The sequence below is a fragment of the Alosa sapidissima genome, chromosome 10, assembly GCF_018492685.1.
Source record: "Alosa sapidissima isolate fAloSap1 chromosome 10, fAloSap1.pri, whole genome shotgun sequence".
Taxonomy (NCBI): domain Eukaryota; kingdom Metazoa; phylum Chordata; class Actinopteri; order Clupeiformes; family Clupeidae; genus Alosa; species Alosa sapidissima.
Genome location: NC_055966.1, coordinates 31,437,012 through 31,450,740, shown reverse-complemented (window position 1 = coordinate 31,450,740; position 13,729 = coordinate 31,437,012). Strand labels below are relative to the sequence as shown.

The 13,729-nt window shown below is 45.5% G+C and overlaps 1 protein-coding gene across 13 annotated transcripts in view; it reads right to left on the bottom strand.

Annotated features, from left to right (window-relative positions):
• Positions 1–2,655: 2,655 nt before the first annotated feature.
• Positions 2,656–13,729, bottom strand: part of LOC121720173 (regulating synaptic membrane exocytosis protein 2-like) — a 91,991-nt gene continuing 80,917 nt past the window's right edge. For 12 of the 13 annotated variants that reach the window (XM_042106098.1, XM_042106099.1, XM_042106092.1 and 9 more), the window contains 5 exons: positions 4,896–5,034; positions 4,416–4,528; positions 4,012–4,113; positions 3,551–3,690; positions 2,656–3,413 (listed from right to left, as the gene is read on the bottom strand). In XM_042106098.1, the coding sequence (XP_041962032.1) occupies positions 3,204–3,413; positions 3,551–3,690; positions 4,012–4,113; positions 4,416–4,528; positions 4,896–5,034 (704 nt within the window). In that variant the 3' untranslated portion in view covers positions 2,656–3,203. Of the gene's footprint in view, positions 3,414–3,550; positions 3,691–4,011; positions 4,114–4,415; positions 4,529–4,895; positions 5,035–9,009; positions 9,839–13,729 lie in introns of those variants that run through there. The other variant, XM_042106104.1, reaches the window with a different exon arrangement.

Genomic DNA, 13,729 nt, shown 5'->3' with positions numbered 1-13,729 from the left:
ATTACTTCTCTTTAGTTGCTTCCTATTCCATGAGTATGGACCCTTTCAAGAGAGTTCCATTATCAGCATCATAGTTGGTCCCACAAGATTTCCTTTTTAACATTCCATATGTTACCAGAGGAAGTAGATTGGGGCCCAAATAGAACATTCAAGCATTGTTTTTGTTTTTATTGATGAAAGGGTCCATATCGCCAGTGACAGTAGCCGCGACATACAGTACCAAGCTATGTCATCCAACACGACTTCATTGAGTAGCCTTTTTCTTGATGATGAGATTCGTTTAGAAAAATACATTGCATTTAGTCATTGAGAGTATAGCTCATATCAGTCATGCAAGATGAATTATGTTATGTTTTTGTTAATTTGGTACCACTGCTAACATCAGCTAGCAACAAGCGAGCAGCTACAATGAATACAAGTTAATGTTCCCAAATTATCAGTGCTAAAGTTATTTTACAATACTTGTATAAGATATGTTACTAGTTCAAGTCAAGATAACGCTAACAGGGTACATCTTTTATCTTTGTGTGAAGAGCCAGAGATCATCATCAGGTGATTCAACGTTAGGGAGAGGAAGAGGAAGAGGAAGAGGCTAGATGCTGTGTGTGTAGTCAGTAGTCATCCATTCAAGCAGGCACACATGCCTATTCTCTGAGACTGGACTGGGACACCGGTACAGTGTTATATCCATTTTTTATTTTTTTAATTTGAAAAATAACTTACATAAATCTCTGTACTCAACCATACTTCACCAAGACATAGCCTTGGCATGAACACATTGCACCAGAAAAAAAGAGAGAAGGCATTCAAAAAGGGTCAGTAACATGTCTTTGCCATCAATTAGAGACATTATCCCTGTTCCAGAAAGATCTTAATGTAGGTTTTGTCTATTTATGCTTATTCATTTTACTCAAATCCCAGGAAATTGGACACCTAGTATGTACAATGCAATTCAGAAAGGAAATATATAGCTTGTTACAGCAACAAGGTATAGAATGAACACTAAAATATATCATTTTGTTTAAATGGAAAAGGAATAATGTCTCAATATATTGTCATTCAGACATTGAAGCTATACGATTCTGATACCTCCCAGATACACTATTTATAATTACAAAAAATAGCAAAAATGAAAAATAATTGGTCTTGGCTTATAATTAAATTAACAAAAATATATTAAATTAATTTATTTACGCTTTTTTCAAAACAAAACAGAACAAAACTATTTTTTGTGGCAATATCCTAAGGTAATTTCCCTTCGCAAGTGATTTAGTCATGGCTTCACCAACAAGGCCGAGAAAGGTCAGCAGCACTGCCCCATTTTTGGCGTCTGTGCTGCCATATATCCTAGTAAAAACCTTTTGTTAAAATACTGAAACAAAATAAACATGCAACCAAAAGCACTTCATGTCAACCACCACTGGGATTTAAAACATTTGACCTGTCTTTCAAAACTGTCGAACAAAGTCTAGGAGGTGGAATGTTTCTTTAAAAAAAAGGGGAAAAAAATTAACTTTTGCCGATCTGTTTATTTTTCAGATCATGTTCAAGAGCTGATTTCCATTACCTAATTTTTGAGTTCAATTTCAGGTGAGGGAGAAACAAAACATTGTTGACATGCACTGTACAAGAAACTGCATTTTTTTCCCTCAAATCCCCAAATATCATCTTTATCAAAACATGCTGAGTTACTGTTAGGTGAGCCCAAGCCATGTTGCAGAAAATCCTTTTCAACATGCTTGATTTAAACAAATCAAATCCCAAATACAGATTTTTAAAACCTTACGGAGCAGCGAAAAATAGACTGTCTGCTCGGAATCATCAGAATGAAATCAGGGTGAGGGTGGGGGGTCGGAAGGAAGGGAGGGGGGAAGGGGCCGGGCGACAACAGTTGCAGTGAGTACAATGGCTACTCTGGGAGATGGGGGGGGGACATACAATACATCATGTTCATCCTCAAAAGGCCTGTGCCTTTACAATAAAGGAAATAATAAAACATTTATTTTCTTTTACTTACTTCTGTCACATAAACAGGATTTGACTTGTTACTGTAAATAACCCAAACGTATTTTCCTTTTAGACTGCATGTCAACTGCTTGTCTGTAAAAATACAGACCAGGATTTCTAAAGGACGATAAACAAGGTATCTTTTTTTCTGTAATCACGCTGTGGCATTCACTCCCCTTGAAAACCATGCACTAGTGAAATTTATCTTTAAAAATAATATAAACGGTTGAAAATGGCTGTTCTGTCTTGTGTTTTTTTATTTTCTTTTTTGCAAGTAGCAGCCTCAAGAAAATATTTTTTTTTTTCACTTTTAAAGTTCAGCTAAATTTGTGTCCATGCAAAAAAATCATCTTTTTCCTCATTTAAATTTCATACAATATATCAACAGAGAAACAGTTCAATTGGATCACAAAAGTTCATGTCTGGGTTGTCAAGTCCTACTACTCAGGAGAGTTCATGGTCGCCATCTTTGTATTGCCTTTTCGAACTTTTTTTTTCAAGTCTCTCTGGTGGACTTGGGGCGGTGTACATTTCAGGGGGAGGCAGGGTTGGAAATGTCAGGGCCGTCCACTCTCTGGACATCTTTCTTTGATCCCATCCTCTCGTCCTCCCTCTTGTCAGTCAGCGCAGCTGAAGGCTGGTGGAATGGCATGACCGAGCCTCCAGTCTGGAACACTGTTACCCCATTTAGCTCACCCATATCGAAAATAATAATAATAATAAAAAAACAAATAACAAGAAAATAAAAATGAACAAATAAGACCTAACAATTTTTTTTCTCCTTGTTTAAAAAAAAGAGAGAAAAAACACACAACGGCCTTCTGTAAAACTCAGCAACGCGTTAGCGGTTCTCATCTACCCCTCATGGCTTGAAGAGGACAAGAAGCCAGGAATTGTGGGATACCTTCAGCTACAGGAGTCCACTTCCTGTTTCCTCCATTTGCCAGTGACCCCTGCACTCACCAACGGAATGACGGTGAAGGGGTCTCGCTCTTCAATCGCACAATGTGTGCGATGATTTTTTTTTTTTTTTTGCGATTTAACACAGGACCACTGTTTTTTACCCCTTAAGAAACAGGCTCAGAAGACACAACATCAAGCATGCAGTGTAACCGGGGGGGATGTGACCTGTCGCAAATTCTTATGCTCCACCCTCTGGCTTGCTACAACAACGCTACCTTCTTTAGCGCGCACTGCTACGAGCGACCGAACGACGAACTGTCCAATGAGGATTGAGAAGCTCTTCGAGTCAACGGGGCCAACGTCGGATCCACCAGTGAGGAGGGAGGGAAGAGCTTGAACCAGCCAATCACCATGTTGGACAAGTCCAGATCGTCTAGGAGTATCTGAACGGCTCCCATGAAGGATTTGTGGTCCATGCGCCCATAATCTCCCCAGACAATGACCTGGAATGAAGAACAGCCATGTCATACTTCATACCATGTTGAACTTTTAAATACAGTTGACTATAGAATCTTAAAAAAAAAAAAAAAAAAAACTTGGCAACCCAATTAAATGTCTTTCAGTGGCCTGTAGACCATACCTGTAAAACCTTCCCGCTTGGACTCTCTTCGAATTGCAGTTGTTGCTGGTAAAGGGGGTCCAGTGTTTTCCGGGCTACTTTAGTTTTCTTTTTGGCGATGCAGGCTCCGTTGTCCAGCAGGTACACCTTCACGTAGGGGGCTGCAAGAGAACACCCAGTGTTCACCACAAGTAATACACCTACAGTATATCATCATCACATTTACTTTCATCGGATGGAATATGCGTACATTTCTGTTTAACTACTGTAATATTGATAGTGAAATGGCAAAAAATATACTAGGCATATACTAACTAAACTAAAGTTAAGTGTACGCTATTTAATGCGTCCTCGTTAAATAGAATGTTAAAGCCTTTTACTATGTACTTTCTGAGAAGAACCTCAAGACAGGATGTGACAGGTGGTGTGGTCTCTGTTTGGTGTCCACCCAGCTGTATGTGAGGATGTGGATTAGGACTCACCTGGCAGTGCTTTTGAACCTGGTTTTCCCACAAGGCCACGGGCTCGAATTATCTCCACCTCAAGGGCGCCTTTCTTCTCCACCATTCCAATCTGAATATCACCTGCAAACACACACACACACACACACACACACACACACACACAGACCAACAGACATGAGCCATGAGCCAGGAATGGAACTCTGGATTCTGTTTATAGTCTAGTGTTGATCCACAGTGGTACCGATTTAGAAGCAAGGGTTCCTCTCATGCCATTCTTTCCTTCCCATTGAAAATGCTTTTACAGAAGTCTAAACAACATTAGCATGAAATACAAGCCCAGATACCCTGGCTCAGGGAGGAGCATGCATACACTCCTCCTAACAAACACAGCATTCCAGAGACAAGGGAGGCTTTGGACTTACCCATTGGGGGCGTGGCCAACGTCTGCCGTCCAACCAGCTGAGCGGGTCCAAGCCCATCCAGGAAGTCACTGAACTGGCTGTCGGACGAGAGCCTCACGCCAGGGAAGATGAGGCTGTGAAAAGGGACACGGAAATGGTTACCATGGATACAGATCTCAGTCAGGTGCAGAGGAAACAAAATTGAATACTTCTGCCACTACAGCAGAATACTTCTGATTATCTTGTACTAAACAGTTTGAGGGGACAATTCCTACATGTACAGTAATGTCACATGTGTGTATGACAGCATGTGTGTGAGTGTGTGTGTGTGTGTGTGTGTGTGTGTGTGTGTATGACAGCGTGTGTGTGTGTGTGTGTAGTGTGTGTGTGTGTGTGAGTGTGTGTGTGTGTATGACAGCATGTGTGTGTGTGTGTGTGTAGTGTGTAGTGTGTGTGTGTGTAGTGTGTGTGTGTGTGTGTGTGTGTGTGTGTGTAACTCACTTTCCCTCAGAGCTGTAGCTGTTCATGCTGCCGTCGGTGGACTCCCTGCTGGCCTGCCGGGTCATCCGACTTCTCATCTCTACGGCCAGACCCGTCTCTGTACTCCTCTGGATGGTGCTGCGCAGCTTCTTACCCCCTGCTGCTCCCAGAGAGGGGGAGAGAGAGAGGGAGAGAGAGAGAAAGGGGTGAGAGAGAGAAAGGGGGGAGAGAGAGAAAGGGGGGAGAGAGAGAGAGAGGGAGAGAGACGGAGAGAGGGGGGAGAGAGAGAGAGGGGGGGGGGGGGGAGAGACAGACACCAAGAGATTAGGCCTTGGAACATCATCATGGCATCAACAGGCACCATGAGATTCAGCGTGATGTTCGAGTGCAGCAACAAAGCTCCAGCCTCCTCTATCAGTGGAATGGAGGCCAGTCAACTCTGCCCAAACAACTCTGCAGATGACCAACTTCCTATCTGTCATCCACAAGTGGGCTTTCTCTCCACAACAGCCTCTCTGGCACGTTCCTCCTAACCTCCTACCAAAAGTGTGTGTGAGTGTGTGTGTGTGTGAGTGTGTGTGTAGCAGACAGAACGCAGACCAGCATCTGGGAGATAAGGAACGCCAAGTATGGTTCTCCTTTCTTCCGGTTAAGTTACCCCGAGGGAGTAGAGAGCTGCCTGTTTGTTTGTGTATGTGTGCACATGTGCATTTACATCCACAACTCTGTGTGTGTATGTGTGTGTGTGTGTGTCCAGTGTATGTGTACGTGCATATCAGTGTGTGTGTGTGTGTGTGTGTATCAGTGAGAAAGAGAGAGAGAGAGAGGAAGTGTGTGTGTATATTATAGAGAGCGTGTGTGTGTGTATGTGTGTGTGTGTGTATGCACGCTTGGTGCCCGTGTGTGTGGTCCTCCGCTCCACTGACTCGCGCACGCGCACACGCACACACACACACACACACACACACACACACACACACACACACACACACACACACACACACTCACACACACACAGCGCTCTAGCCTCGCTCTGCTGATAGGAGACGACAGCTGACTTCCTCCATCAGACCTGCTGCTCTTCTCCTTCCCATCGATGTGACAGGGCACCCAGCCACCACACGCGGCCCAGAATGCCGAGCGGCTGACGCACAGGGCCACGCTCCTGCTACCCAGGGACCCACCGTCTGGGCTCTCACCCAGACCCCCCTCCTGCTCCTCCGTAAAGACCAACTGCCCATCACAGAGCAGCCTCTGTTACGTGACTTGCGAAGCACCAATAAAGCCACATTGCACCACGACTGTAAACAGACTTGACACAGAGTCCTTCGAGGAATGCAAAAAGTGTGTACGCGTGCTATTTAAAGTGTTGCATGTGTCAAACTAATGAAGAGGAGCTGTACACACCTTTCTGTTTGTACTATTTATGGACTGCTTGATGAAGGCCGTCTGCTGAAACGCCGATCAATAAATAGTACAATACCAAACCAAGGTATGCCCAGCGCCTCTGCTTGAGTGAGTGCTGTCTCACTTCTTTTGTCAAGTGTTAGCATGAACTATGTCCACAGACACCTTGGATGCACTCCATGACTGTGGGTGACACACACACACCAGGGTTTCAATGCCCAGGGCCCTGCTCAGTGGGCACGCACGGCACGTATAGGCATGAGTCAGGGCGGCACTCCATACGGAGAGACTTGAGCGAGTGCCGTATCAAGTGGCTGTCTGCATAGCCCCCTTTATCGGCCTGCCACTCGGAGGCCGTTTAAGAGGGCTGCTAGTGTTCACAGCATCCCTCTTCCAGCGAACAGATAAAGTGACTGGGGTGACCCCCTGTACACTGTGACAAACAGGGCCAGAGATGGCCGCTTAGCGTTAACGACAATTAGCGCTCAGTGTTTCCTGGGGCAGGACGAGTCAGCAGCATTAGGGGAGAGGTTTTTGAAAGTCGTGGTCATTGCACATGCGCAAGCACGCAAGCACACACACACACACACACACACACACACACACACACACACACACACACACACACACACACACACACACACACACACACACACACGAACACACAGCTGTTCACACTATTCAATGTCACCCGCCTCTGCTTCCGGCTACTTCAAAGAGTGACGCTGCTCCCATTCATGAGCACGATCAATAGCTAATAAAACAACAGGGCAATCTACAGTGGCATCCGGCTTTTCCAGAAAATTCTAAGGCCACCAGTAGACAACAACCAACTCATGTTTTACGATTCATTATTTATTTCTGATTTATTGGACTTAACATATGGTGGCCTAACCTGCTACTGTTTTTTCCATCTCCATTCTCCATTTTATTAATGTACCCATGAGGTTTGACCACACTTCTGTATGAGCTGCAACCTCTGTCATGTAGGTATGTGTGTTGCCATTAAGCATGTTGGGAAATGTGTGATGCACTTTCTTTAGGTGAAGAACATGTATAATCTATGTTGTGTGTCATGTTTGTTGAGTAATACTGTAAGTTATGTGATGCCGTGGCTGGAGTCCAAGACAAATGTCCCTTAGGGGACAATATAGTATACCTTACCTTCAACCTTAACACTAACTCTGACACAAAACAAATTTGAGTTTGTCGAATATTTAAAAAGTCACTCTTCATAACATTTCACCATAATTCATTTTATAAATAATGTCAGTTTAGGTTTATAAGTTTAGTTAACAAACACAAGGCACTTTTCCCCATGCTCAACCTCCAACCTCCAAAGCTGTGTAGCTAGTTGCCTGGGGAGTCTGGTATTACAATGATTATAGGCAGGCTTTATGAAAAGCCTTATTCACATACAGCATGGAGGATGCTCCTAATTAACATACCCCCTGCCTGCCAATAAATGGGGCTGGCTTTTTAAAGGAGAATCCCGCAATTTTCATATAGATCTCTGTTTCTCGAGGTCACCGAGTACTGTCGGTACGAGAAAAAAAAAGAAAACAATCGGTGCTACCTACAGTAGAGTTGCTACAAGCGCTAGAGCTGCCAGGCAGCTACAGTGCTACACTCAGGGGGCATTTAGATGGGGCAGCTACAGTGCTGCACTCAGGGGGCATTTAGATGGGGCAGCTACAGTGCTGCACTCAGGGGGCATGAAGATAGGGGCTTTAAGGGCTTCAAAGAAATATGGAGAAGAGGAGGTTAATAATTCAAAGGTCAGATGGATTGGGTTGTTAGGGCGAGTAATTTTCCATCTCGCCGTCTCAAAAAGCCTGCGCATCTGAAATATGAGTGAGAGCGAGACAGGAGAGAGAGAGGAGAGAAGAACGAGACTTCCTCCTCAAGGTCAGGACGCTGCAGCTGCAGACAGCACGCTCTTCTTGTGTTACACAGCTCCTCGGCAGGACCAGCAGGGCACAGTGGCCGTAATGTGATTACACTCACAGATGGGCCGGTATATGAACAAGGATGCTGACCTTGGAACAGTCCTATTAAGCATGGATTTACTGAGCATGCAGTCCTGTAAACACAATTACAGACAGTAGTGTTTCTTTCCTGAACAAACTGCATTAGAAATGCCGTGGGCTCAAGCATAGGACGGTGTGCGCAAGCACACAGCATCTTGACCTGATGTTTGTAATTAAAGTCTTCTGATTGACAGACATGCTGGGATTCATTCATATGCGCTTCCATGACAACCTCCACTCCAAGGAAGCATACAAGACCCCCAGCATACTCCACTAACCAACCAACCAACCACCAGACAGCGTAACAACAGCCATGATTCAGGCGTAAGCCTACTGATTCCCCACCAATCAGGGAGACATGAGGCTGAACATGACATTGCAGATGGAAGCGTTGTCTCTGTGCAGAGTCCTCCTTACACCTCACACAACCCCACTGGTGCCCCAAACTCTACCCAGCAGCTCTACCACACACACACACACACACACACACACACACACACACGCACACACACACACACACACGCACACACACGCACACGCACACACACTTACACACATATACACAGGTGCATGCATACATACATAAACACAGCACACTTTCATTGTACCCAAACACACACACACACACACACACACACACACACAAACACACACACACAGCATCCATCATTTGCTCGGGCTCGGTGTCTTCATCTTACCTTCGTCCTCCTCATCAAACGAGTTCATGCAGGGGAAGTAGACGGCGAGCGCCTCGAACGAGGCCGACAGGCTCAAGCGGCTCTGTGAGCGCTGCATGCGGGCGTTGGGCCCCCCGCTGACCGCTACCGCCGCGGCATCCTGGCTCTGTCTGCCCATCTCCGGACTCTATCGCCACGGAAACACTCTCCTCTCTACTCCTCTCGTTTTTTCTCTCTCTCTCTCTCTCTCTCTCTCCGTCTCTCTCTGTTCTCTTCCTCAGATGCTTCTGCAGTGCGTCTGCTGGGAGCGCGTTCAGCTCTCTGGTGCCCGGCAACAGAGTGCTTCGCCTCGTTTCTCTCTTGCTTTCAGCTCTCTCTCTCTCTCTCTCTCTCTCCGTCACACGGCCGAACGTTCCTCTTGTGCGGAGCTTTAGCTGGCTGCCCTGAGTTGAGTCCTTCTCCTTGCCAACCTTGTCCCTCTCTGTCCCTCTGCCACTCTCTCTCTGCCCTTGCCTTCTTGAGGTTGGCACAGGCACGTGGTGGTGGTGGTGGTGTGGTGGTGGCACACTGGGTCGCGTGCTGCTTACTTCTCCGGGGCAAGGTAGCAATCTGTGGACACTAGGCTCGTCAGTGACCAGGACAACTGTGAGTGTTTTTATCCTTGTATATCTGTGTGTGTGTGTGTGTGTGTGCGTGTGTATGAGAGTGTGTGTGCAATAGAGAGTGTGTTAGATCCCCTGGAGGGTAAGCCGAGTGTGTCTGCCTTCGGTGCTGGATTTGCGCTGTGTGTGTGCAGTCTCGTGGCTGCAGCGATTCTGTTCCCTCCTCTCGCTGCCTCGGTCTTTTCTAACGCATCTCGCCTGTGAGTGAGGCAGGGGGGGGAGGGGGAGAGGAGAGGGAGGCGGCCCTCAGCTCCAGCTCAGCCAATCAGTGGAGACTCTATGATGAGCACCTCAAATGGTCCTCCAGGCGCGAGAGCTCTACCCAGAGATACTGTGTTTGTGAGTGTGTGTATGTGTCTGTGCAATGAAGTGAAGACTTACAGTCTCTACACACACACACTTGTCATTAGGGGAGAGGTCAGCATCCCTCCCTACCCTACACACATACACAGACATGCTCAAATAAACACACACACACACACACACACACACACCTCACCAGCTCCATCTTCAAAACAAGGGCCAGTATTTTTCCTTTTAGCGACACCTTGCTTCCAATCTTGCTACACCTACAGTGTTTTTCCTCTAGATTTTAATGTGGTAAAGTGTCACTGTATATTCTAAAGATTCCAAAAACATAACACATTTTTTATTCATACGTATGTCAACAAACTGGTTTTAAAGCTATTATGAAGCCATTTTATGTTTATTTTATTCATTTAATTTAATCTTTATTTTACCAGGAAGGTCCCATTGAGACACAGTGTCTCTTCTGCCAGGGAGTCCTGGTCAAGACGGCAGCAATTATTTAAATTCTTTAACACCTACAATCAGACAAGCAAAAACAATCTATTTCCTTCAATATATCAATGCATTTCTTTTCCTTCAACTCTGTTTGTCTTGTTAATACAAAAAGGGGTAGGACCGTCCACCCTTAGCGATGAATGAAACCTGTCTGTCATGTTGTACCCCAGTTTCCTCTTTACAGCTAAAGAGATGCAGATGCAAGCCTGTTGTCTCTCCAGAGAGTGACCTCAGCTGCCAGTGGAGCGTCCTTCAAAAGGCCAGGCTGAATTGAGCACCGCGCCGAGCGGCGCAACAGCAGCCGGATAAGCCACGGTGTTTTGACAAGCCTGTCACCGGAGCCACCACCGGGGCCCTCGCTCTGAGAAAATGTTGGCAGAATGGGCACACAAAGATGGCAATTACAGTGCTCAGCACTTAAAAGCTCTCTGCCACCCCCGCCCCCCCCGCCATAAACACACCACCACTACTCCCTGATCCTATCTCACCATCTTCCCTATTCCTGAGAAGAAACAATTTGCCATTTCACACTTTTAACCACCTATGGGGCACTTTTTCCCCCTCTCACACTCCAACAGCCCCACAAAACCACCTCAGCCCTCCCCTGTTCCCCTTTCATGCGCTCCTATGCTCATACTCTAAACAGTAAACTCCTGCAAAGAAGACAAATGGGACAGATGGGTCTGTGTTTGGCCACAGCGCTTCCTGAGGACAACCGGTGCGGTCAGCAGGCCAGTGAGGTCAGCAGGCTGGCCAGTGACTGTGCCAGCGCCGCTCAACAGCGTCTCTCATCTCAGTGCTACGGCTCGGTCCAGTCTAGCGTGAGCCCACTCAGACAGAGGACACGAGCCAGGGTCGGTTTGAAGGTAGAGAGAGGTGGCGAGATTTACCTGACTACCGGAGTTTCAAGGTCTACTTGACTGTTTGTTCACTTTTAATATGGAGCAAGTGACCCATTTTCTAAGCTTTGTTATTCATTATAAAAACTGATGATCATAATAACGTTAGCGATGGCCTTGTGAGAAGCAGAAGTACTCATTTCAAACCCTGAGAGTACCTGACCTAAAAAACACAACAAATTAGATGCACAGGGTCTTTACAAAAGCAGCATAATGCACTGCTAAATGATGATTACGGTATTTACAATCGTAAAAAAAAAATGTTAATTTACACTCTTAAAAAACAGCAATAAAACACAGTGAGACAGTGCAAAGCATGCGCCACCCATTTGTTGAGTGCTGTGATGAGCTCCAGATTGTCTCTTTTAAAATGGCTGATGGGACCATACTGTGTGTGTGTGTGTGTGTGTGTGTGTGTGTGTGTGTGTGTGTGTGTATGTGTATGTGTGTGTGTGTGTGTGTGTGTGTGTGTGTGTGTGTGTGTGTGTGTGTGTGTGTGTGCGTGTGTGTGGCTGCTATGGTATGCTTCAGTGATCTCCATCCTCGCATCACATGCCTCTCAGTGAGTTCATGCCACGCCGCCACCTGCCCAAACATACACGAGTTTAACCCCCCATACACACACACACACACACACACACACACACACACACACACACACACACACACACACACACACACACACACACACACACACAACCAGAGGACCCAAAGACAAGGAGAAGGAAAGAGTGCATTTACATTGAAAGCAGGATGAAATAGTAAGAAAGTTCAAGATGCATTATGCATGCTGGAGGTTGCTGGGAGCAGAAAACCTTCAGATGTCAACAAAGCCTACATTCTGCTACTCTACATTCTATGTTGCTGCTATGCTAAGCTATGCTAAACTATGCTATGCTATGTTGTTCAATGATTTTGCGGTTCAGATAGAATGAAGCACAAAAAGAAAGAAAGTCGAAACGATTGTATTTGTTGTGAGAATATGATGAAACATGACGAAGACCGTTTAGTAAACATGAGCATTGTTTGTTTCGTTGATGAGCAAATAATGCTTGTGTACTGTATGTGTTTGTGAAAACAAGCTAATTTCTTCACTCTGCTTGCTTCACTAGGCCACAGACCAACAACGACCAGGTCCAAATCGATCCCCAGCCCAAGTACTTTAGTAAACAGCATCAAGTGAGTGTGTTGGAGGAGCACTAGAGCCAAATGGCTCATAAGGCCAGTGGAGAGACAATAACTGTTTGGAAGAAGCTTGGGCGAAGGTTATTTTTTTTAAAAAGCACTTCAGCACTGATTCATGGATGAACTTTGATTCTTTTATTGGCAGTCTCTCCCTCTCAAGTGGAGCTCTGCATACAAGTTGTGCGTTCCCAGTCATTTGTTCGGCATTTTCGGCCTTCGTCCAAAAGCAGGACACGAGAGGAAGTGAAGTGCTCGCCGTTGGCGGCGCCGTGTCGCCGTCAGCACATAGGACGCATTTCACACGTGTCACCGAATTGTCTGAAGCAAGAAGCAAGAAGCAACACGTTTCACACGTGACGCCAGCCGTTTCTGATGCAGACGCACAGCCAGTCCACCCAGCACGTGTGCCAGCGTAGGTTTGAATCGCAGGTTCCAATTCTGTTGCCAAAGCAACACTGATCTCAAGCAACAAATTAATTACAGGCTTCCTGACCTACAACACTAGCCAGCCCCGATCCAGGCCAATAATAAAGCATCAGCTTGTTCATGAACAGATCTCTGAATAAAAGACTACAGCACAGGGCCAACTAATTAGCTCTGCTAATAATAGTCTGTTCTGCTAATGCTAACACAGATAGTTCAGAATGCAAAAACAGTAGAACTGCTATAAGAGGGTATATAAGAGTAGTAAAAAAGATGAAAAACATTAACTCCACCAACCTCTCATGTGTCTGATCAAGACACTTCATATTTAAACTTCAGTTATTACTGTATCATGTCTTTACTTTAAATCAGCTAACCAGCTTACATATATACTGTCGGCAATCCCTTGACAAAGGGTACTAGGCCGTCACTCGATCCTTTCCTGCCTATTTCCCCATATTTCTATGGTCACCATCACCATTCTATGGTGGTGAAAAGCTCAGAAAATGACATGAATGATTTAAAAAATGTTTATGTTGAGAATTAATGATGTTTCAGGGACCATTATTACATTACATTACATTGCATTATATGGTCCATGTGAATAATGTGAATGTGACTGGTGATAAGACTAGAGCACTGAGAGATGTCCTAAGTGTCGTTGCTGACGCCTTTACCTCCTTCCGTGTATGTGACAACCTGTGTTAAACAGGAACCATTTTGTTGCGCAACCCCCTACCCATAACAGACCCCCGGCCGTTGTCGTAA